A 27,025-nucleotide genomic window follows, 5' to 3' on the forward strand; every position below is an offset into this window, starting at 1 on the left:
TGTTAAATATTTACTTCAGATTTTAATGTGCTTCACCAGCACTGCAGCCCATTTTTGACACCTCTGATATAGTGAGATCTTTCTGAAATATTTGCTTGGGACCCAGGATTTAAATTTATTCCATTTATACATATATATGTATACATTCTAATTAGACTCCAAAATCTCAGTGAATTTCACATATATTTGAAAATATTTTTGTTATGATTGTAATGAATAAAAAGGAAACTTTTTCTGGTGAAACCTGAGAGGAAAAACTATAAAAATTTTCTTAGTGAACTAGGGAGCTAGTTTAGGCCATGCTCAACTTGCAAATGTTTTATGTTACAAAAGCTCATTTTTAAGTGAGTTGTTTGGAGCTCCAAATACATTTTCCTGTAGAAACAGTGTTATAAATTGTGGCTCCCAGCATAGCCCTTGAAAATCACATAAATCTAATTGTTTAAGTCATTTCAATCATGTCCAACTCTTTGTGATCACATTTGGAGTTTTCTTAGCAAAGACATTGGAGTTATTTGCCATTTCCTTCTCCTGCTTATTTTACAGATGAAGAAACTGAGGCAAACAGGGCTAAGTGACTTGCCAAGGGTCACCTGCCATAGTATTTGAGGCCAGATTTGAACTCGGGAAGATGTCTTCCTGACTTTAATCTCCTCAACTTGATGACTCCTTAACTTTAATCTCAACATTTTATCCACTCACCTAACTCCACCCCCCCCCATGCATGTTCTTTGTAATAATAATTTCGGCATCTTACCAAAAAGCAGTGTCAGACTTCCTCACCTATATACAGTTCATCCCATTTTTGAATATTAAGATATTTTACTGTCTCTAAAACTACAGTACCTCTCTCATAGCATCTCATTAGTATGTAATATATCTCTGTAATATATCTCTTCTCATTTTAAGTATCACTGATAATTACCCAGGAATCATATTTGTCTTCTTTTTTTAGTACCCTAGGATATATTTTATCTGCATCTGGTGACTTGAACTCATCAAAACCAAATAGGTATTCTTTATATTTCTATTTAGATTATCAATTCACTGTTAGCCACTTTTGTCCTCTTTTCAGCCCAAATAGCACTCTCCTTGGCAGACATAATAGAAGCAAAATAAAAACTGACCAGCAATGCCCTTTTTCTTTTGTCCATTATCATCTGAGCAATTAAAAGAAACATTTTATCCTTTATTTCTTATCAATCTCAGATCGTTCTGAGCCATAACATTCCTGATACTGTTACAGAAGTTTTGGATTCCTCCTGTTAACTGTTTTTTTTTATCTTCTATACATGCATATGTGTGTATTTTAAATATGTGAATTTGCTGGTACATCCACATTGATCATTTGTTTCTTTTGTATTTCATCCTTGAGAAATTCCCACTCTACCTTGGCTTACTTCTCCTATAAAATTTCATTTCATGGACCCTTTCTTTCCTACCTCAGAAGCCTTTAAAATATGTGACCCCCAAATTCAGGGTATTTGTTAGACAATGAGTTCCTTTCTTTTCCTCCTTTATCACAAATTCTAAGATGGAGTAGTCACTTCCTTCTAAAGTTCCTTTCACGTCCACCATAGTAAACATTTTCTCTTTTGTTGATGTGTCAGATAAAGAATAGAATTTTCCTTTATTAAACTTTTGAAGGATGAAATTATAATTGAAGCAAATCAAGAAATTATTAGCCTCTCTGCATTTGAGAGGGAAGAGAGAATATGAATCCCAAGCAAATGTTTAGATAATTGAACTCCCATCACTTATTATAACATTCCTTTGTGCCATGTTTGTGAGCTATTTCATGAACTAATCCACTTTCTTTTTCTCTTCAGATGTTCTGTAACTCATTTATCCCTCACTCTGGAGAAAAATTCCCTTTCAAAAAATTTGCAAGGCAAAAATGTTTATGTAACTTCTGGGGCACCTTGTCTTATACATGAGGCTCCCAGAAAAGCTACCCCAAGTTCCAGGTACCTTGTAGGTCCACTCCTACTTTTTAAAAACTACCTCCTCTGCCTCCACCAATATATTTACTTTTATTAATCAGCCAGAAGGGAAAAAAAATAATCTGGAGCAAAGACATTTAGTGAAATAGAATGGCAATATATTTTTAATGCTTCATGTCATTAAAAAAATAAATGAAAATCAAAATGTCAATGAGGGTTTACCTCATACTTAGCAAATTGGCAAAGATGACAAAAGATGGGAATAATCAGTTTTGGAGGGACTTTAGAAAAGTAGGAATATTGATACACTGTTAGAGTTGTGAAATTGCTGCAACTATTCTGAGTTCGTACATTTTGACCCAGATATCCTAGTATTAGACATATACTTCAAAAACACTAAAGTCAGAAGGAATGGTTTTCATATACCCAAAATGTATGGGTGTTGAGTTGTTACAAAAAGCCTGATGGAGACCAACAGAGTACTACTTAAACTGAAAACTTCTACAAAATTGCCACTTTTATTGATCTCTTTCAAAGACAATTTGTGTTGGTTTTCAAATAAAATAAAAAGGTAAAGTAAAAACCAAATAAATACTAGATATAATGGAGTCTTCTTGCCATACCTAATTGGCCAGACTGATCTACTTACTTAATCATCATGCACAACATACCATCTCCTATTTCTTTGCCTTTGCACAGTCCATCTTCCATTCCTGAAAAGCTCTCCTTCCTCACTTCTGCTTTTTGAGATTCTAAGCTTCCTTTAAGGTTCAGGTCAAGTGTCACATCCTTCTTGAGATCAATTCTGATCTCCTTAAGTTGCTAGTATTAGTGTTCTCCACCCATACTTATTTATGTTCACTTCATATAGACTTTGTAATCTGTGCACATTATTTCCTACACTAGAATGTAAACTGGCAGAAGGAGACTATTTTCTTTTTGTCTTTATATTCCCAAAACCTAGTTCAGTATATAGTTCAGTATAACAAGCATGTAATAAAAGCTTGTTGAATGAAGGAATAAGTCAATATGCTATAATGATAAAATCCTATGCCAAGCTCTTCAGCATGATTATTTTTTAAGTTGCCATCCTGTAGTTGTTGGTTACATTCTCTCTATTGTATTTGTATCAATTCATATATATTATATGTGTATCTATTTTTAATGGCATGCTCTTCAATGTGGATTTTTTAATTTTTATTGATGTTTGTTGGTTACATTAAGATTCCCATGTATCACACCTCCCTCCTCTCTTCCCTTCCCACATCATAGAATGCATCACCTGACAAAAACCTATGAATATATAAATGATGTCTTTTGTGTTTCTCTTTAACAGTTTTCTCTGGAGGTAGACATTAATAAATTATTCTTCAACTATTAATTCTGTAGCTATGTATAATCTCTTGCTTCTTCTATTCTTCATAATTTCATGTAGATCTTTTCAAGTTTTAAGAAAATTTACCTGCCTATCATTTCTTATGGCACAATTGTATTACATCACAATCATATATACTACAACTTGTTCAACCGTTTTCTAATTGAGGGACATCCCCTCAATTTCCAGTTCTTTGCCAGCACAAAGAAAGCTGCCATATTTTGGAACATATAGGTTCTTTTTCTTCTCTTATTGCTATTACTGGCATTTCTAAAGCAATGTTAAATGAGATTAGTGATAATGAGCATCCTTGTTTCACTCCTCTTCTCATTGGGAAGGCTTTTAGCTTATTCCCTTTACAAATAAAATAATACTTGCTGATGGTATTAGTTGTATGCTTCTTAAGATGTTAAGAAAAATCCATTTTTACCTATGCTTTTTATTTTGGTAAGAATGCGTGTTATATTTTTTCAAAAGCTTTTTCCACATCCATTGATCTAATTGTATGATTTTTCTTTCTTTTGTTTCATAATTTCCCTTATATTAAACCATCTCTACATTTCCGATACAAATCCTATTTGGTCATAATGTATAATCTTTGTAATTTATTGTTGTTTTTCCTAGATAGTATTTTATTTAGGATTTTTACATCTATTTTCATTAACAAATTGGTTCATATTTTTCTTTCTTTGTTTTTTGATCTTCCTGGTTTAGATATCAGTGCCATATTTGTTTCATAAAAGGAGTTTGGTAGGGTGCCTTCTTTACCCATTATTTCAAGTAATTTATTTAATGTTGGAATTAGTTGATATACAGCAAGATCAAATGTTGGTAGAATTCACTGTAAAACCATGTGCTGCTGATGCTATTTTCTTAGGAAGTTCATTTATGGCCTGTTCAATTTGTTTTCCTAAAATAAGTTTTTTTAGATATTCTATTTCCTCCTCTGATAGCCTAGGCATTTTATATATTTGTAGATATTCTCCAATTTCATTTACATTGTTAAATTTGTTGGCATACAATTGAGCAAATTTGTTCTTTTTCTAGTTTTTAAAATTATATTCCCATATAATTCTTTCATATTTGATATGAGCATTTAGAGTTTCAAATGTTGCTCTAATTGCTGCCTTTGGCCTTAAAGGTTTTGATAATACAATCTCATTATTTTATCTTTAATAAAATTTCTCATTATTATTATTCTCTTTAATCAAATTGCTTATTTTTCTATGACTTGTCCTTTAAACCACTCATTCTTTAAGATTAAGTTATTTAGTCCCCAATTAATTTTTACTTTTGTTTCTGTGGTCCCTTATTACACATAATTTTTATTGCCTTATGGTTTGAAAAGTATGCATTTAACATTTCTGCTTTTCTGCATTTAACTATAAAGTTTTTATGCCCTAATATATGATAAATTTTTGTAGAAATACTATGTACCACTGAGAAGATATACACTTTTCTATTCATCTTCATTTCTTATTTACTTTTTGGTTAGATTTATCTAGTTCTGAGAGAAGGTTGAAATCCCCCACCATTATTGTTTTGTCATCTATTTCCATTTGTAACTCATTTAGTTTTTCATTTTAAAAATTGGATGCTATAACATTTGGTATATATAGGTTTGATATTGGTGATGCCTCATTATCTCTGATATATTTTAACATAATATAGTTTCCCTATTTATCCCTTTTAATTAAAGCTATTTTAGTTTTAACTTTGTAAGACCTCATGATGGTTATCCCTGCTTTCTTTGTATCAGGTATGTTATATTCTGCTCAGTCCTCTGTTTTTACTCTATATGTGTCTCTCATTTTTAATGTTCTTTGTAAATAGCATATTGCTAAGTTTTGTTGAAGCTGCAAAGTCTTGTATTAGCCTGACTGTAGCGGCACAGAATTTAAATCTTTTTTTTTTTTTTTTTTTTGGTTCCTTGTATTTTCTCCTTAACTAGGGAGCACTGATGTTACTGTGCATTTTCATCTTGGGGGTCTCTTTCCAGTGCTAATCAATAGATTCAATTTCTGTTTTACTCTATAGTTCTAAAACTTTGGGCCAATTTTCTATAATTTCTTGACACATAGTGTCTAAACTCCTTTTTTATCATAATTTTCCAGTAGTCTGACAATTCTTATATTGTCACTCTTTGATCTATTTTCAAGATTAGTTGTTTTTGTAATAAGATGTTTCATATTCTCTTCTGTTCATTCTTTTGATTTTGCTTTGATATTTCTTGTTGCCTTGATGTTATTAACTTCCTTTTGCCCAATTCTAATTTTTAATGAATTATTTTCTTTGGTGAGTTTTGAGATCTCTTTTTCTAAAAAAAGTGACCTTTCATAATTTTCTTGTATTAATCATATCTTTTTTTCCTAATTTTTCCTGTTCCTCTCTCATTTGGTTTTTAAAGTTTTTTTAAAGATTGTCCAGAAACTCTTTTTAGGGTATGTGACCATTTGACATTTTTCTTTGATGTTGTAGAAGTAGATGTTTTAATATCATGCCCTCTAAATTTAGACCCTGGTTTTCTTTGTTCTCATAGTAGCTATCTACAACCAGGTTCTTTCTCTTTGGCTTACTTATTGGGGGGAAAGGGGACCATATTTTGTTAAATGGCCTCTCACATTCTAGTATCATCTTGCTTATATTAAAGATCAATTTAATTTCATTTTAAGAGTCACCATCCATGTAGTTTTTGGTCATATTTTCTCCATAATATTTATATTAATTCATCTAATGTTTTTTTATGTCTAATTTCTTTGTATATTATAAATGTACAATTAAGTCAAAACATAGGATGATAGCCCTAGAGCTGGAAAGAACCATAGAGGTCATCTAGTCCAACACTATCATTTTATAGATGAAGAAATAAAAGCCCAGAAGATTTATGAATTGTTTAATATGATTCAACAATTAAAGTATTTTAAAAATATTCTTAGGTGTTTGAAGATTCTGATATTTGACATTAAAAACTATATTGAACATTCAATATATATTAATATATGACATAAACCTGATTGTATAATATATAGTACCAACACCTAGATTTTTTTTGATAGTACATTTTTTTAAACCCTTACCTTCCATCTTGGAGTCAATACTGTGTATTGGCTCCAAGGCAGAAGAGTGGTAAGGGTAGGCAATATGAAGAAATATGTGATATATGCTTCATCTCACATATAATTCATTGCTGAAACTTCACAGCTTTTCTTCTGGGTGTATATTATACCATTTGACAAAAACTATCAGCTGAAATTCCACATGTAGCTCTTAGGGTATCTCCCCTTATGTTACTATAGATTCATTGTACTTTGTAGGCTGCACAAATCCTATAATTTTTAAATGCTGAGATGATTATCTAAAATAAAAATGCTTAGCCCATAATCAGTTAATCCTTATATTTTATTTTTATTTTTATATAGTTAAGTTCTTATTGAAAATATGATGTGTTCCAGAGTGGCAGTATATTATTTTGTGAAAGGTCACAGTGAATCATCTCATGTAAAAAAAAAACTCAATTTGTTTTTGTTTTGCTTTTTTTTGAAGGATGTGAATAAGAATGGACACATTATTTATTTGCCAGATTCTTTATTCCTGGATCTCATGAACCTATAACCTTGCGGAAGACTGTATATTAAATGATGATACACCAGTCACAAATCTTAACAACGTTTTGAAGGAAAAGATTTTTTTTTAAAGAAGCATACAAGTTTCTTCTCTACAAGTAAACAATTTAATTTCATAACTTTGGCTACATCCATTTTCCAAAATGAACCGATATACAACTATGAGACAACTAGGAGATGGTACCTATGGGAGTGTACTTATGGGAAAAAGCAATGAATCTGGAGAGCTGGTGGCTATCAAAAGGTAGGATTTTTGTGATGTTATTAGTTTTGAGAACAAATTCATAGTTTACTGTCAGTTTGAGATTTCATGGAGTCTATGATTTTTTTAGAGTTGAAGATACATGAACCCAAAGAGGTATATAGTATGAGGTAAGGAGTAAAGGAAAAAGGAAAGAGCAAAGAAAGAACTGTAGAAATGTTTGAATAGTGAGAGAAGAATACTAATATTTGGGGAGATCAGGAAAGTACATAGGAATTAGCATGAGGTAAAGAAGAAAAATATTCTTAAGGGTGGAAACGCGAAAGTACATTCTAGGCACTGGTCATATATGGCTTGTGCAAATTCACAGAAGCAGAGGAGATGGCACATCACATGTTGGGGGACAGCAAATAATTGAGTTGCCTAAAACATAGTGCAAGAGAAAAGGAATAATGTGAAATGAGGCTGAAAGGCAGAAGCCAGATTGTGGAGGGTCTTAAGCTCTAGGCTAGGAAATGTATATTTTATCTTTGAAGTAATAGAAAATTTTTGAGCAGGAGAATGTCAAGGTCAGTCCTATCTCTGGGAAATAACAGGGTTAGAATAGATGACTTCTAAGATCTCTTCCTCCCTGAAGTTCTAGTATCCCCTCTTCATTGTCAGAAAGGTTTGAAAATCCAGGAAGAAACCTAAGAGAAACTTAAAAATCTACTTGACTGACATGAAGGTTCCTTCCCCAGCCTGAAGTATTTCTCCTTCACCACAGCTCCTCTCTGGGCCAGTCTGCTGACTTATGTGTCCTACAGGACTCATATCTCACAGAGCAGTCCACCGTACTTTTAACCCTGTTATTTTTCCATCATTGGAGCTCTAAACATGGAAAAGTTTGGTATAATCCTGCTTGTAGTGCCACTCAAAGGTTCAGGCCTTTTGAAGCAGCTGATTCTTCAATTATCTAGAGGCTATGCTTTTCTTTCTCAATCAGGCAGAGCATGCTGCAAGCTGGACTTGGAAATTTCACTGCAATTGTCACTAAAAGAGATGAGCTTGTTGGCCCTAGGGCCCCCTCTTCTTCTCAAGACTTAGATTCTATCAGCTCTCATCCCCCCCCCCCCCAATCCGGAGTAGAAATCTAGCCCCTCTCCTAGCTAGAATAGGAATCTCCTTCTGCCCACTGAACATATCTCTGGCTGTGGATCCACACTGCCCCAAGGCTCTCCTCCCACACTCCTTTTTCAGAGGAGTAAAAGCATGTTCAGAAGTCCTTTAAATTTCTTTTGAGGGGGGAATGTTTGGTGGGGAGTGTACAGCTGGGTGGTGGCTCAGTGGATTGAGAGCCAGGTCTATAGATAGGAAGTCTGGTGTTCAAATATGACCTCAGACATTTCCTAGCTCTATGGCCCTGGGCAAGTCACTTAAAACTTGCCTAGCCCTTACCACTCTTCTGCCTTGGAACCAATACACAGTATTGATTCTAAGATGGAAGGTAAGGGTTTAAAAAAAATTATAAATTTCCCTTTGGATAAATCTGCTCCCTAGAGTAAGGCCCTGGTCACTCAGGTTATGGTTATGAATTAAACTTATTAGGGGCATAAAAGGATTCACATAGTAAAAAGGATTATTAGCTATTAATAATTAAGAAATTGAAGTTAACTTTTTTTCTCACCTTAGTAGTAGCATAATAAGAAAACTAAGGTCTTCCAACAATGATAGCAATATACACTAAATCTTTCCTTATATATTTCAGGATGAAAAGGAAGTTTTATTCTTGGGATGAATGCATGAACTTGAGAGAAGTTAAGGTAAAACTCTAGAGTACCCCAGAAACTCATGTATTCTTGTCCTCTGTCCCCATGAAAGGATATACTTATATCATCTACAACGTGTTTGTTTATCTCAATCTTTTTTTAACTTTCAACTGCCTCAACTGTTTATTTTTTTTCAAATAGCATTTTCCCAAAAATTATATGTAATGCTTATATATCATTCTTAAAGATTTTCTGGGAAAAGAGATTATGCAAGCTTCCTAGGTCATCCTTTTTAGTGGTGACAATTTTTTCTTGAACCTAACAAAGATTTTTCTTGGTATAATAACTCAAACCATTTTTTAAAGTTTTCTGATCTAAGGAGTTAGAAATAAATTAACTTCCTTTTTGCTTATTCTTAAAATAAATGTCACTTTCCTTCACTTTTAGTTATTTAACAAACTAAGCAAATCCTGTGTACAAGGTACTGTGCCAGGCAAGGAGATTCAGAGGAAGAATGTATAGGCCCTCCCTTCAGAGAGCCTACAGTCTAATAAGGGTCATGCAACACATATCAAAATAAATTACAATACAAGGTAGAATGTTACAGGGTTAAAGGAGAGGTTATCTAGGATAAAATATTGTAGGACAAACTGAGGAGGAGAAATTACTTGAGTGGGGAGGATCAGGAAATACTTTATGGAGGGGATGGCACCAGAAGGAACCTTTAAGGAAGAGAAGAATTTGAATAGGGAGAGTTGAAGAATATATTCATTCCAGGCATAGAGATTAACCTCTTAGTTCTTGAAGGTTATGCCAGTGGACAAAGCCTCTCATCATAGTATACCTTTGGACAAATTAAAAAACTCTTGACAGGTTCTCTTATACAGGAAAACTTTTGAGTGTCCTCCCATTGACAGACTGTCTATGATGTCTAGGACCAGTCTAAGTATGGAAGATATGCTCACCAGTAGGGTGGCCATCTAGTTCATAAATTCTTTGGCTAGAGTAACTCAAATAAAATATGACCCATAGTTCCATGCGGGCTTCTTCTGCTTCTACAGTTTCAAAGTAGATTGCAGGTGGAGTGATAGTTAGCCTATTTCAGATATTTGCCAGATTGTGACCCCTGGTATCAATACCTGAAAAATCCATATTTCAGTTTTCTCACCTTTATAAAATACTTATTAGAATGGTCTATGCATATATAAAGGATATCTTTGAAGAAAATATGAGAACAAAAAAGATAGACTGCTGCAGACAGTTTTTTGTATCTTTATAGTCATATAAGTTGGTTGATGGAAGATACAAAGAATACAACTGTTTGTTGATTACAAAACTGTCTTTAAATTGTGAGAATATCCAACTTTAAAGATTCTTCAACAAACATGTCTTTCACACATACATTATTATCATAAAGTTCCTAAATAAGTAGAACAAAAAGTTTCAGAAGTCTTCTGTTAATATCAAATGAGGCATTAAATTGAAAGATATACATTTGCTAATGTATTTGTTGGAGAGGATTTTTTATGAAGGATCCAAGTAGAAAAAATTCCTCAAAGATAGTAGATCCTCCAGATGTTCCTATTTACAGATGATTTTGTGTTGATTTTATTAAGCCCTAAAAACATAACCAACCCTTCTCAGCAATTTTCACATTTACTCAAAGGAGATTAGCCTGAAAATATCTATAGGAAAAACTATATGGAAAAAAGTGCCTCTTGTCAAATGATAGCTTGCATTTGAGATGCCAGTTAGGAAGACCTTGTAAGCACTTTAAGGACATAGATTGTTTCATTGTTAGATTTGTGTTCTCTACATGTAACATGGCATCTGATATGTAGGTACTTTTTGATAGTTTGATTAATTAAAGACCTGGTTTCAAATCCTGCTTCAGACGCTAACAATGTGACCCTTTGCAATTTACAATTAACATTCATGAACCTCAGTTTCTTGTCTGTAGCACAGGAATAATATTAATACCTACCTCACAGAAGATAAGACAAATATATGAATCTTGTTTTTTCACACCTTTCAGTTAATTCCAAGACTGAAGGTGTTAGTTGTGGTAATTGTAAAAACCTATTTCCTTCTCATATTTATATCAAGCCTCAATAGATGTGTAGATTATTCTCAAAAATATTTTATAAAGGCAAGAAAGCAGAAATTTAATTTGGTAGGTTTAGATGTTCAGCATCTTCCAACTAGTATTTTGATGTACTGAAATTTAATGTCATCTTTTTTTACTATAAAGTATTTAAGAAAACTGTAATGTTAAACTTTTTGAGAAAATAATTAATTTGTTAATTTATATATATATGTGTGTGTGCTTGTGAAAGTAAGCCTTCATGTTTTATATCCCAGAAATAAAGATGTTTTTGCATTTTTATACATGGCAAAATTTTTTCATATTTTCAGAAACAGCAACATTTTCCACTTATGTTAACAACTTCCCAAGTGTCTATGAATTAGAGAACCTGAGTTCAAATCACATATCTGTCCCTGACTTACTATGCAACCTTTGGTAACTAGTTTGTTTCCTTATTTGTAAAAAGTAGTAGATAACTTATAAAACCTCTTTCAGCTCTATTTCTTTATCAATGATCCCAAGATTAAAAGACTTTTAATTGTCAGAGATTATAAATAATGTAGATCTGAAAATAATATTACCTGGGAATGCACAAATGAATAAAAAATGTGATGAACTGGTTATTAGTAGTGGTTCAGATGAGATCTTGTTCCTTTTATGACACTACTATGAAAATAATTATTGTACGTTTTAATTCATATTTGTTGCTTCGTAGTCACTGAAGAAACTCAATCATGCCAATGTGATTAAATTGAAAGAAGTTATCAGAGAAAATGACCACCTTTATTTTGTGTTTGAATACATGAAGGAAAACCTCTATCAGTTAATGAAGGACAGGTATGTCTCCATTTTAGGATATATCTACAATCATGTAAATTGTTCTCCACCACCTACAATATTTTTTACTTTAATTTCATGGATGTATTAAATAGTAACTTCGATGAATGATTACTTTCATGAAGGTATTAAATATTTTGAACTTTTATGGACTAAAAGGTAAAAGGTAAAGGACTCATATATACAAAAATATTTATAGCAGCTCTTTTTTATGACAGCAAAGAATTAGAATTTAAGGGGACATCTATCAATTGGGGAATGACTGAGCAAGTTGTAGTATATGAATATGATAAAATACTATTCTGCAATTAGGAATGATGAAAGTGATGCTTTCAGAAAAACCAAGGAAGACCTATATGAACTGATGCAAAACGAAGTGAACAAAACAGGAAAACCAATTAGTGATAGTAATATTATAAAGCTAAGCGACTTTGAAAAACTTAATTTGATCAACACAATGACCCACCCCGATTCAAAAGGACTCATGATGGCACATGCTATCCACCTCCAGATAGAGAACTGATGGAAAGTGGAGATTGAAGTGTATTTTTTTCTGTTTTCCTTTTCTTACCCTTTTTAAATGGAACATGGTTGACACAGAAATTGTTATACCTGACTATATATTTGTAATATGTTTTATTTTTCTTGTTTTCTCACTGGTAACAGAAAGGGGAGGAGTGAGGGAGAGAATTTGGAACTAAAAAAAAATTTAAGTCTCTGTCCTTTAAAAAAAGTTATCTTTACACTTCCCTCACACATTTTTTTGGGAAGAGATGAAGTGGGGGAGCAGTCCACAGATATGGAACATTGCATATAACACCAAAGTTTTTCAATGTAATAATCAATTTTGCTGATTTTTTCTCTTTAACTTCTTGAGAGATGAAGTAAATATTTTTAGTAGACATCTATGTTTGGGTTCTTATTTACAAGGATTCCTTCAGTTTCAGTATCAACCACTCACTTTATATACTGCCTTGTCAGTTTCCAAGGTGAGCCTCAAGTTTTTCCCTAAATCAGTATTCACCACTGGGACCATATGTATTTGGCAAAGAAAACAGTGTTCATAATGGAGGACTGAGTGGAGTTATGATGGCTGAATTTCATAGTGAAATTTTATAATGTAGTGTCTCTCTGATCCTGGTAGTATGAAGTGTGTCATATCAGATATTGTGTTATGTAGTGTGGTGACTCCATATGTCTTTTAGATTGGGGATGGTCATTAAGAGTTGAGTTGAATTTGATTTGGAGTACTAAGAGGGTAATTTAAAATGTAATGTCACCTAGAACCCTTGGTTTCACATGAATTGGGACAAATTCCATGAAGCCAGAATCATAGTCATCTATGTCAACTGGTACCTGATTGAGAATGCCTTCCTCAGCTTTTCCATATGTGATCATTCAGCTCTGGACATCAGGAGAAAGCTGCTATCTGGTCTTTACTAGTTATGTGACCTTAAGCAAATAATGTAACTTCCCTGAATCTTAATTTTCTCAAATATTTGTAATATCTACCAAAGCAATACTTACCTAACAGAATTGTTGTGAAGATAACACTGTACAGACTTTGAATTGTTATACAATGTTATTATTCTTTTTCTGTTCCAGTAACCATGTCAAAAAAGGAAGTGAGGTTTATCTAACATAACCTGTTCTTGATGAAACCATGCTAGTTTTTTTAACCACTGCTTCCATTTCTAAGAGTTCACTAACCATCCCTTTAATAAAATATTCTAGAATTTTATCAGAGTCAAACTCACTGATTTATAGTTTGCGGACAGCTCTCTTCCCCTTTTTTTGTTCTGTGACATTTACCTTTCTTTAATCTTAAGGCTCAGTTTATATGATACCAGCTATGGAAAATCTTTGCCAATCCCCTAATTCAGTGATGGGCAAACTAGGGCCTGTGGGCCAGATGCAGTTCCTTGAAATGTTCTATCTCAGGGGCAACATTATTCCTAATCTGACAAATACAATGAGTAGGATACAATACAATGAAACTTCGAAAGAGTTGCCTTAGAAACAGACTGACAGATGAGCATTTCCTTTCCTTTGGCCCCCTCTTTAAAAAGTTTGCCCATCACTGCCCTAGTTGATAGTGCTTTCTCTCTCAAATAAATATGTCTTTATTCATCTATTTACCTGCTTTATCCACACAGTAAAATTTAAGATCCTTCAGAGGATGATGGATTGTTTTTCAATTTGTCTTTGTGTCCTCAAAATGTGGCATAATACGCACATAGTAAGTACTTAATAAATGCTTGTTAGGTTGTTTTGGATTGAACTAACTAAATGGATTGACCCTGCAGCTATATATATAGGCAATCTGCATTTTTATTTACTCGATTTTTCTTGAAGAAATCGCTGATCTAAAGTTTTTGAGTTCTCTGAATCTCATTGAAGAGGCAGTTCTGTGTTGTGCCTTGATACAGTGAAACACACAAAAAATGACATCTGCCAACCACTTTTCTATTAGATTTTTGTGCTAGTGTAACAAAAGAAGTAACTCTTAGTTATGAAGGCAAAAGGGAGGGAATGAGATGAAAATTATAAGGATAGATATTTGCCTTAATGAAGAGTAAGGGTTCCTGATATCTAGATCTAGATAGCTAGATCATGATATCTAGAACTAAAAGAGACATTAGAGATCACATAGTGCATCTTTTTTAGGGTAAGAAGGTGAAATATAGAGGGTTACATAACTTGTCTAAGGTCACATCATTAATAAATGGCATGGCCAAGATTTGAACCTTTGGATTCCAGTTCCTGTGCTCTTTCCACTATACCCCTTTACCTCTACTATATAATGCTACTTTTCTCTTCTATGTCCAGAGGGAAGAAGTAAAGAGTAGACAATGGTGGGAAAGTATTTTGAGTGCCAGAGAGGAACCAAGAGAGCTCATTCAGATTATGTTGAACTTCAATGAAGCAAAGATATAGCTTATCTGCTGCTTGTATTAGTGGGGGATATGTGGAGAAAAAGGGAGAAAACAAGTTTGGAACATTACTATTAGGATGATTTGGGGAACCAATAGGGATAAAGTAGAATCGTTTTTTTAAAAAAGACCATTTGAGGTAATTTAACATTCATTTGTATTGGGTCAAATCAGATCAATTTTATGACTTGAGTGTCTAGAGATGAGAATCTACAAGTTGAGAACTCAGAAATCATAGGAACAAGAAACTCTAAGACAGTAGTCCCTGAAAAGTGGCAGATCATATGGTCAAAGCTGGTCATGGAGACTAGTGAAATCAAAGTAGGGAAAATAAACTGGAGGAATGAAGGTGTGTAAACAGCCCCAATGACCTGATAAAGTGTCAAAAGTAAGCTTGGTGCATATAAGAGAGTTGGAGATGTGGAAAAATAGGAAGCTGTGGTTTGATAGAATTTCAAAGTTTTGATATTGGAAGTGGAACAATTCTGTAAGATGAATTCTAAGTTAACTCTCTTAATGTGCAACAGAAGTGTAGGGAAAAGTAGATTATTGGAGTATGAATTTGTGTAGTCTTGTTACTAGAGAGGTTTATCCATATGAATATTGAAATACTAGAGCATGAGCCAAATATCAAAGTCATTAAGAAAGTCGAAAGGGAGAAGGACAGTGATGCTTAGAGGAAGGTAAAGATAAGTTCTGTGAACATTCCAAGAAAAAAAGGTCATTGAAAGAGAGTGGTGTAGTAACAGTGGGGAATAAGGAAGGTAAATAACACATTGTATAAAATGTTAGGAATTCAAGTCCTGCTTCAGATATATCTTAGATGTGTAACTCTGATGAAGTCTCTGAATTAACATTTCGACTTCACTTTCTTCATCTGTAAAATGAGGTGAGTGGGCTAGATTGTCTCTGAGGTTCAAAGAAGGCAAAGTGAGAAGGCATCTCACTTTGCATCTTTATGGAGAATATTCAGCCCCTGAAATCTCATACTAATCATATCCTCAAATATCCTACAGAACTGAATCTAGGCCAGGACAAAAAGGCCTTTACCCAGGCACCAAACTTTAGGGGGGGTGCCTCTTCCAGTCCTCCAAGAATATTGTCCTTGTGTTTCCTGAACTACATATCTAATATAGAATGGACTTCCTAACTAATGCTCTGAATATTTATGAGGCAATTTTCTACATTCTTCTGTTCAAGCATCATGTGGGGGGAAGGGAGGGGTCTAGGGGAGAGGTGTAATAACATTCACATACAAATCTCATCTCACAGTAAACCTTCACCAACTTGTAATATGATGCACATCAGCATTGAAGGGAGTCAGCATGATGCTTTAGGCATCTGAGGGCCTGGCCTGGCTCTGCTACTCATCCCCCTCACTTTTTTGAGCTGTAGCTTTCTTATCTATAAAATGAGGCAGTTAGTTAGACTAGGTTCTCTTTAAGGATTCTTCCAGCTCTCTGAATCTGTGATCCTGTGAACTGCCACAAGATTCTGACTACAGTTTATAGCACTAATCATCTTTAAGAGTTGGGAGGGAGGAGGATGGTGATATACGAGTCCAAAATAACCATTCTAATAATATAGACTTTGCCTTAACTGCATAGTAAGACTGGAAAGAGCCAGAAACAATTTCCTCCAGAGCCAAACATCCAGAGTCACTGAAAGGGAAGATTTCTGAATAGCTTAAAAAGTTACAGTATCAACATTTGTACAAGATGCCTCAGCAAGACAGGCATTAGCATAACTGTCCAATGAAAGGTTTGTCAAAAGTGGGGAGTATAGGGAAGGCCAACTAAAGAGACTTGAGAATTTGAGTCACAAACTAAGAGACTCATCCTTTCAACTGCTGCTGACTATGTGTTCCCTGTTGTGTCTACAATTACTCTTGCTGTGACCCAGGCCCCTTTCACACCACCCCTCAGGCCATTTGACCCATCATCCACTCCCTCGTTTATATGCTCTTGCTCCATCCTAGTGTTAAGGTAGCTTATTGTTTTTGCTTCCTATGTACCGATCTACTGTTTTGTGTATGTTGGTATTGGTGGAAGCAGCCTAGGGTTGTGGAAGGTTGTTATCTGTCCTAGGGAAGGACATGTTGGCATACTGGCTGAACTGCTTGGGGGCAGCAGTTCTTCCCTCCCTCTAGGTCAATGTTGGTGAACCTATGAAAGGCGTATGGTAGGAAGCCGCTCCCCTCCCCTTCTCCACAAGTCTAAGGATATTTCTCACATGGCCTGCCCCACTTTGCCCAGCAGCCTAGGGGGAACGCTTCCTCCCCTGTCTGGGGTAAGGCAGGGGTTTACATGTGGTGTGAGGGGTGCAGTTTGGGCACTTGGTTTCTAAAAGGTTTGCCATCACTGCTAGGTAATATAAGCAATGAAGGTAAAAGTCTCACGAACCTTGAAGGTGAGACCTTGAGGTCTTCCTCAATTTATATGAATTCCTTTTCTGCTTTGTCCAACCCTATCTTATCACTCTTTTTTTTGGTCTCCCATCAGTTTTCCCCCACTTGCTCCTTATCCCAGATATCAGAATTCCTGGTTATATCACTTATTACCAAGGTAGAGTAAAAAACAAATATAAAAGTAGAAATTTTTAAAAAATAGTTTTATGCAGAATGTAACAAAATTCCTTTCAAGAAAAACTTTATTTTAATGTAATTTCCTTCTAAAGAATTTGAAGAAATTTAAAATTATATCTCAGAACTTATATGCTAAAAGGATATTTTAATTAATTAAGAATGATAGACAAACGAAATATATGATGAATAATGATTATATGAAGGTAAAGAATAAAACTATCAAATTAGTTTTTACCAAAGAGATTTTTAAAGTCTATAGAAAAATTGTTATGGGAAGTTTGATGCTTGGACTTTTTTTTTTCAAGGACAACATAGGGTTCACTTTCTCAACCTCAATTTAAGACAAATATACATTCTTTCCAACTAATATGCTATGTTGAATGAATGATTTTGTACCTGTAGCTAAAGCCTAGTCTTGTCATTATAAATAAAGGAAATTATAGCTTTATTTACCTTTAGTATTTATAAAATATTGATTTTATACCTATAGTTATTTGTGGGAGATATTAGCTGGATTTATTCTGCTAAGTTTAAGATTTAAAGTCTATAAAATACATTTATGACATAAGACAATTTTGAAATTGCTCAACAAATAAAGCAACTTACATGTCAGCTGTGTTTTCTTTGTAGTTATGTTTCTGTACCTGCTGCTTTATTGCTTCCTTCTCATTTAATGACCTGGCTTGGTTCTAAAGAATAGAGCCAGAGGGAAACTAAAAAAAACCCAAAACTATTATAAAAATTTTTAAAACAGTATCACAATGTATCCATATAAAAACCTCTCAGGCAAAATGAGTTTTACATAAAACCAGTCCAGTTAACTTTATAGGTTCAACTTTAATACTCTTGGAAGAAAAGATTTAATTTTAAAAAGTTGATTCATTGAGCAGGGAATCACTTTGGCAGCTAATCATTTTCTTTGTTTCTCAGTTTGCTCAGTAGTAGTGAATACATTTTTTTTTTACTTTAATTTAGGTCCTTCTTAGAATGGCACCTTAGATTTACTTACATTCAGAGTGAAATAGAGAAGCATTTATTCAGGTTATCCAGACTTAAAACTCTTACACTTTGATTACCCAGGAATGAGTGAGTTCTCTAGTTTATTTCACTTTTTTGGTCATAGGCTTTGAGTTGTTTTATTTTGTTTTGAATTTAAAAAGTTACAAATAATTTCATTTTTGGATTCAGTAAATGGTACCATTGTTGACAGTCATCATACATTTTGTTCAATATCAGGTTTGGGATTTTGCCAAAGTCTAAAGTAAAAAAAAATGTTAATATAGTTTTGTGATTTTTCACAAATTAAGGCAACATGGAATGTTTTAGTTTTGTTTTTGAGAACACAATGGTGTCTTTTCAAAGACATGGGAATAGCACTTTAAAATTATCCTGGGAGCAATCATAATTATATGATTGCATCATTAGCAGGAATTAAGAAATTTTTGTGGTGAAAACAGTTATCTTGTATAAAATTAGGGGAAATGCCAAAGTATTTTAAAGGATTTTTTAAAGTCAAAGTAATTTATTAACTATTTTTCATTTGTCTATTCACAGAAACAAGTTGTTCCCTGAGTCAGTCATCAGAAACATTATGTATCAAATATTACAAGGGCTAGCTTTTATCCATAAGCACGGTATGTGTCTCTTCAGTGTCATTATCATTGTTTCCTCTGAATAAAGGTAAGATATGCATAGGAATCATAAGTGAGGCATTTTCAGTGATAGAAACAGGCCCATGATGATGATGATAGAAGATTATAAGTGTGGGAATTGAGTGAACCACACTGACTCCATCTGGTGCCTTAATTCTGGATCTTACTCAGTTCCCTTTATGTTTAGTTATGGATCCAGTCTAATTTCTGGCTTGTGAGAAAACTTTATTACTACCTACATGACTGGGAAGTTGAACCACTTCTACTTGCTGCTTAGAAATCCTTAACTAAGGACCTAGTTTATGCTCACCAGAAATCCAGTCAGATATGAAGATTGATGAAAGGAGTTTTCTCACAAGTATACATCCCAAGCAATGCATATGTCGTATTTGAAAACTGGTCCCATACTGGTCAATCAATTATTGTTTCCATGTTCCTTTGTTTGAATTTAGACACAAGGAGTAGGACATCTCTTTTTCTGATTTTAGGAAGTTGCACCTGTTTCTAACTCTTTCCTTCATTTAAAAATTAGATTACCTAATTTTGTATCCTGATAAATTATTTCCTTTTAATTAATTGGCTTTACTTGTATAGTTGTTTTTAATATATAAAAATCCATCTTACTGTGTACTCAGGGTCTTGGACTAACTGGGTTGTCCATTGACCCATTTATTATGCTTGATTTGCTAATGTATTGTATAGTTCAGATTGTTTCCTTAGTTAAGCTAAATGCCTAAAATATTGAATTACATTTTAAAAAGTTTTTCTTCATGTATAAGTTTTGTAAGTCCAACTATACAGAGATCAGTTATTTTTTAGCTTTTGTCTTTTTATCCTCAGGGCCTCATTTTGTTATTGAATGTATAATAATTAATATTTTGAAACAGTGCATCTTAACCTTTTTTATGTCTCAGACCCTTGGGCAGTCTTTAATGAAGCCTATGAATCTCAGAATAGTTTTTAAACATAAAATCAGATCACAAAAGGAACCAATAATGTTGAAATAATATATGAAACATGGTAGGTACTTAATAAATGTTTGTTGACTTGAGTTAACTTGACAATTATCCAAATTTTTTTTAAAGTGCATTCACAGGTCCCAAGTCAGACATTGCTTTTAAAACATTCACTGGTTCAAAATGATGCTCCAAACCAAACCACTAAACATTTATTAAGCACCTACTATGTGCTGGGTACTGGAAATACAATTAATAAAAAGAAAAACAGTCCCTGTCCTCAAGAAACTTGCTAACATGATAATATATATACATATATATATATATATATCCATCCCAGTGGAATTGCTTGTCAACTCCAGGAGGGGGGAGGGAGAAAACATGAATCATAGAACCATGAAAAAAATTTTAAATTATAAAAATTTAAAAAAAGAAATTTACTAACAGGGAAGACAGTGCACAAAAGGAGGCAAACAGGAAAGCAAGGGAGAGGAAGGGGGTCAGAGTAAAGGGCACCAGTGGTACCAGCATAGGGGCAACTAGTTCATGAAGTTGAAACTAGGCAGAGCAGGAGATGCAAAGTGAAGTAAGCAGAGTCCAGTTTTTCCCCTCCACAAGAGAAGACATTGAGAGGAGTTTGATACTCTGACCTCCAAACCTCCAAAATGAGGGGAGGTAGTGTCAGAGTTAACAGTTTGACGATGAAATAGACATCCCTTAAATTTCTTAGACAGCAATTTTTAGTCTCCAAGCTGCTTTCTGCACATTTGTTATTTTTACTCTTATGTTAGTAGAGGGTCACTGATGACATTTAACTTTATTTTACATATATTTTGACATATATTTACTAATTTTACATATATTTTGAACCTCTTCCTCCTCCCCATTCCACAAAGATCCCTAGGCCATAAGTCTAATATAAACATTGAAAACATATTGTTTCTATCTCAACTTTTCAAGGAAAGCTTCAGATTGCTTTTTCATAAATGTTTTCTGAAGATATATTCAGGAAACCCTAATTATTATTCCCTCTGTAAACCACCTTGAGAAGGTTCTATGACCAGAAATGTTTAGAACTTGGTAACTAGTCTGTAGTGGTGAGCCTGAATTTATTTAGACTTAAAAGATAGATGTGCAGAATGTTGTTTGCTGAGTTCATACTAAAAGCTATCCATTGTGGCAACCTATAAAGTTCAATTTCCATCAGCATAATCTTCAAAAATTTAAGGTCAACTCCATGCCATGTTAGAGCATTAGAATAGTACTTTGGTGGAGAGTCCATCACAATTCCACTAGGATGCAATTGTTTTAATGTGTCAAGTTCATCCAGATTCCACCATGAATTGAAGCTCCTAGGAAAATCAAACAGAAAGAAGATAGATTATTCTCATATTCTCAATCTCTCTCTCTCTCTCCATATCTATCTATCTCTAAATATATATACATACATACATATATGTGTATGTATATATATAATACCTGTACATATAATATCTACATATATACATACACATATAATTGTAGTTTTCATTCTAAGTGAGGTTTTAGAAAAAGGTTATTACTATAGAGAAGACAAAATCTAGATAATAGTCACAATAATTCATTTGTGTTTTTTTCTCTCTGTTCCTAAGGATTTTTCCATAGAGATATGAAGCCAGAAAATTTGCTTTGTATGGGTCCAGAACTTGTGAAAATTGCTGATTTTGGTCTCGCAAGAGAATTAAGATCACAGCCACCATATACTGATTACGTATCTACCAGGTGGTAAGTAACTTATACCAGAAAAAAAGTAAATTAGATTTATATTGGAGTTTCATTAAAAACACTGCCATAAAACTTTGTGGCAATTCACTATTCATTTGAGAGAATGTAGATCCCAGAAATTCACTTTTGTTAAAATTTAGCAATGTCTTAAATAAATGGAGGGAATCAGAGAGAAAAGAAAAGCTCATGGGTATGTTTCTAAATAGAACACATCATTCTAGTTATTAAGACTAGTGGGGGGGGGGGGGAGGATAAAAGCCCACCCAAGCTACCTAAACTGAGAATTTCTTTCATCAAAATGGGAGTAAAACTTGAGAAAGTGAGTGAAAAGAAAAGAAATTCAAACATGAGAGCAATATGGTACAGTGAAAAGAGCACTGGGTTTGGAAACAAATGATCTGGTGAAAAATCACCCCTTTGCTACCTATGAAACCTGTGTGACTTTGGGTAAGGCTTTTTAACTTCTCTGTGGTTCAGTTTTCTCATGTGTCACAAAGGTGATGAACTAGATGATTTCTAAGGTCTCTTCCAGCTCTAAATTATCCTAAGTTAGAAATCGGAGTAATACAATTTCATAGTGACTGATAAAAGGAAGTTACTCCTGTCAAATCTCTAAATTACTATAAAATACCTTTTTTCATTCAGAAAACTCAAAATTTCTTTTTGATAGAGTATATTCTGCACATCTAGGGGTGACTTCTGTGTGTCTTACCATCTGTGCCTCCTATCATTTTATAGAAATATTTCCCTGAAACATTCAAGTTAAAATCATTATATTAATAATTTCATATTAAATATTGGTAGTACAGGTTGTGTCTGAGAAATAAGGTAATCTCTAATTTTTTCCTGAGTTATTTTCAAAGATCAGTCTTTCTGCTGAATTCCTGTTGTGCTGATTATCTGAACCAGTGTGCTATCTGCAATGCAGAAGGCTTCACTTACCTTTTAACCCCAGGTATTTTTTTTCCACTTCTAGCAAGCTAGTGCTTTTCTCAGGTTTCTAGTCTTTGTCCTCCATACCGAGGAAGACCACAAACAGGGATTTCCTTCACCACCACCTCATTTCTCTTCTGCCTGATTCCACAAACTCCCAGGGAAAAGAACTCTTCCTTATCTAGGCCCCAAAACTTCTGTCTTGAATTTTGGCTTTGACTGCTTCCTCTTTTCTATGAGGTCCTAATGTTAACTCCTTCAGAGTCCGCTTATTGTTTTGCCTTGCCTTTCTTCTCACTGGTCTACTAAAGTAGATTTTATAAGCTCATCTTTTCCGCTGGACCTGCACTTAATGTTATATTCATATCTTCTGTCTACACATATCACTTGGACTTTCTGGGGCTGTATCTCCTCACAATCCCGAATTGATTTCCTCTCTAGCTCTGAACTTAAGCTCCTAGGTGGGTCTACTTCTAATTATTTTTACTATTAGCTGAACTATGGTGACCAGCATGCCTGCACAGAAACAGGAAACTTTTTTTTTTGTCTTGGAGGTGAGAGAAGCTATTTCACAAATTTATATAGGTTTTACAATAGTCATAAACAAAAAATTCATAGGAATATTGTGATCTCAACTTAATTATTACCCCTCCCATGCTTCCCGGTAACCAACTAGGGTATAGTCCCACAAACACTCAAATGCTGCACTGCCTTATGGGATGTGTTTGTTATGATACGTCAACTAGATCATAATCTTTGTTAAATCAGATTATATTTTATAGCCCCAGAACATAGTACCTTTCACATATCATTCTCAACAAATGCTTGTTTACTGACCAAACCTTTTGAATTGAGTTAGAATCGTTTTGTTAATAAATATTTTGAACTTTAAATAGAATGTATATCCTGTTTTGTATTTTGTTTTTTCCACAGGTATCGTGCTCCTGAAGTTTTGTTAAGATCTTCAGTGTATAGTTCCCCCATTGATGTGTGGGCTGTTGGGAGCATAATGGCTGAACTATATACGTTGAGACCACTTTTCCCAGGTACAAGTGAAGTAGATGAAATCTTCAAAATTTGCCAAGTGTTAGGGACTCCCAGAAAGGTAAGCACTTTTTACCCATGGTTTTGAAAGTTGGATCACATTTTTACCTTTCTTTTCTTTGGCTTAGTTTTTTGGGGGGCCCAAGGAGAGATCAGCTTAATCTCAGAGGATTCCCCAATCAACCAAGTCCAAACAATAAAGTGAACAGATTCTGTTATGTACTATTGTTAACAAATATTACTAAATAAGTAATAGAAGATATAGCTATAGAATATAAGATTAGTTCTACAAAGCACCCATGAAAAATCAAACTATTTCACTGGCTCACCTAAAGTCTATTCCTTATATTTTATTTAGATAGTAAAATCTTTGTTATAGTAATCTCCCATGGGACAACTTTCCTCTTGGAAAATATAGATGTAAATATACCCCAACATTCTGGAAAATTTTACACTAAGATTCATCATAAACAAAAATATGAGAAGTGAAGGGTAAGGGTAAGAATCAATTGATTTGAGGATTAACAACCTCACTATTGAGAGAATGGTGCTGTGGAGAGAAATAAAAACATTAGAATGAGAAGGTTTAGTTAAATCCGGGATATGTTGAGTTTGAGGTGCCAGTGGAAATAGCCAATAGTTGGCAGATGTGTGTCTAAAGTTATAAAGTTAGGACTGCAGATAAAGATGTGAGCATCTTTAGCATAAAATTGTCATAGAAATGAATGAAATTGCCTGGTGGGAAAATATAAAAAGGTATGAAGCTAGAATAAACCTTAATAATAATAATACCCACATTAAGTGATGAGGAAGAGAAATCAACAAAAGATTGGCCCGAATTACAGGATGAAGAACTCTCTTGTTTTGATGAGGAAACTTGAGTTCCTGGGAGGTGGAGGTCCAGAGACTTTGCTGTGGTCACACAGCTGTTTACTGGCAGGCCCAGCATTCCACTTATCCAGACTTGCCCTCAGAGGGAGGAGAGAACCAGAACAGGCTGGAGAATTTAAAGCCAGATGAGGATCCAGGACCCAGGAGAAGTGAGGGGTAGACAACAGAATAAAAAGCTACAGATGGGTCAGGGAGAATAAAGATAGGCAAAAAAATTTAACAAATAGGCCATTGGTGACCTTTGAGAGAACAATTCCTTGTTAACCATTTTGGTTAATGAACGGTAAAATTACCTCTTCTTCTGTGTCTTCAGTAAATGCTCAGGAAAATGTAATCTAGAAAGTATTACTAGCAGGTACATTGTTTTTCATTCATTTCAGTGTTAGGCATTTATCTACATGGTTGATTTTAATGTGATTTTCAGATTTTTGCTAGCTTTCCAAAATCATAGTTCTCAGAAAAATGTACAGTATGGTCTTATTAGTAATGAAATTGACCCCACAAACCTTGAACAAAAATCATCCTAATTTTGCTACAATCACATTTCATACATGATGAAAATGGTTATGTTTTGTTTACCTTTTTATTACCTTATCTCAGCTTAATTCTGTTAACCAAAACAAGCTATTTATCTCTCCCTACACACTCTCAAGTAGCAAATAACCTGAGTTCAAGTTCTGCCTCTTAACACATGCTGGTTTTGTGTATAGCGTACAAGAACAAGTTCACTTAACCACTGAGGACCTTATTCTAAATTTTAGAACAGTTGCTGTTCTTCATTAGTGTAGAGAATTTTCTCACTGGGATTTCTCAACAATATCTTTTACCAAAAACAACAAAAGGCTGCTTGCTCATCATGTCACAATTACAAATTCCAAAATTCCAAAAACACTTAATCGTATCTGACTTTTATTGTTATATCTATACTGTGGTAAAATGAGATGGGGGGTGTGTGTGTGTGTGTGTGTGTGTGTGTGTGTGTGTGTGTGTGTGTGTGTGTGTGTGTGTGTGTATGCTTTGGGATCTGTATTAGATTTCCATATCAAAAAAGAATAGAACTGTATCTTAATTTTTTTCCTTTTTTTAAATAGAGTGACTGGCCAGAAGGATACCAGCTTGCATCCTCTATGAATTTCCGCTTTCCACAATGTGTTCCTATAAATTTGAAAACTCTAATTCCCAATGCAAGTAGTGAAGCTATACAACTTATGGGTGATATGCTGAATTGGGACCCCAAAAAACGGCCAACAGCAAGTCAGGTATAATGATTCTTTCCCTCACACTTGCAATCAATTCTATCCTTAAACACTTTTCAATCCAGGTATCTAGTGTCCTTTTAGCATGGTTTTCTTTGAGCAAATTATAATCTTTGAATTTATAAAGGAATGAGAATTCTGAAGAGACCTGGCCCTGAATGAAATCATTAATATAGCTGTATACATTCATGTTTTTCCTTTGCTGAAGAAATTTCTGTTTAAAAAAGGACTATACTCAACCCAAAGAAATGGCAGGATAATACTAGACAAGCTTTGAAAGGAGTATTTTGGGTAAGAGGTGGGTGATAAAAGAGTATAACTCACATCACAGAACAAAAATGACCACTACTTCCCTCTCTGCATAAAAACTGGTCTTGCCTTATAATTTGACAGTAGAACTTTTGTTGCTGATACCCATAAACAGTCTACAGTATTGAGAAGATCCATTCCTTTTTTCATAACAGCATTATATTGTTCCCTATAATGCCATAATAGTTTCTCTGACCCCAGCCACACAAGAATTTCTGTTCCTGACCCTCACAGATAGATAGCGTGGGGCAGGGCAAGAGGGTCAGTATCATCTCTTCAGGCCCAGCATTTTGGATGTCTGGCTTGGTATTTGCACATTTGGCATACCTAGTCACATCAGTCCATAATATCTTAAAACAGTATGAAATTTCCCTAAAGGACCTGCAAAAAAAGGGGAGGGAGATGATTCTGAGGATTAAGTAAAGAGAAATGCTCAGAATTCAAGGTTAAGCAGAATAAGCAGGATTCCTGTATATGCGAAGAAAGCTACAAGAAGTTCTTGCTACTTAGCATTTAATTTCTTCTATTATCTGAGAATCAAAATATCTTTTTGCCTCTAAGTCTTTTTTCCCCTCAATTTTACAAACTTCAGTTGATGCCTCATTATCCTTTGAGTGTACTTTCCCCCTCTACACTGTTTTAAGTCTTTCTTCAGTGTTCTGTCCTTAATACTTCTCTATATTTTCTATTATTGTGGTCTCTCTTCACTTTCTATATTTCTTTTCTATTCTAGCCCCATTCTCTCCTTTCTACCCATTCACCTGGAGTTCTGCTAACAGATGAGGATTGAGAGGACTTAACTTTTTATATAGAAGGATTTTTTTTTAAGATACATGAAAATCATTAGCCTATTACTTAGTGAGTCAGTGTCATGGCAAATGAAAGATAA

At 34.1% G+C, this 27,025-nt stretch overlaps 1 protein-coding gene across 3 annotated transcripts in view; it reads left to right on the forward strand.

Moving 5' to 3' along the window:
* Positions 1-7,084: 7,084 nt before the first annotated feature.
* MAK (male germ cell associated kinase) overlaps positions 7,085-27,025 on the forward strand; it is a 52,028-nt gene continuing 32,087 nt past the window's right edge. For all 3 annotated transcript variants that reach the window (XM_044658148.1, XM_044658149.1, XM_044658150.1), the window contains exons 1-7: positions 7,085-7,185; positions 8,891-8,945; positions 11,693-11,814; positions 18,886-18,965; positions 21,571-21,703; positions 23,570-23,741; positions 25,663-25,830. In XM_044658148.1, the coding sequence (XP_044514083.1) occupies positions 7,085-7,185; positions 8,891-8,945; positions 11,693-11,814; positions 18,886-18,965; positions 21,571-21,703; positions 23,570-23,741; positions 25,663-25,830 (831 nt within the window). The remainder of the gene's footprint in view (positions 7,186-8,890; positions 8,946-11,692; positions 11,815-18,885; positions 18,966-21,570; positions 21,704-23,569; positions 23,742-25,662; positions 25,831-27,025) is intronic.

The sequence above is a fragment of the Gracilinanus agilis genome, chromosome 1, assembly GCF_016433145.1.
Source record: "Gracilinanus agilis isolate LMUSP501 chromosome 1, AgileGrace, whole genome shotgun sequence".
Classification (NCBI taxonomy): Eukaryota; Metazoa; Chordata; class Mammalia; order Didelphimorphia; family Didelphidae; genus Gracilinanus; species Gracilinanus agilis.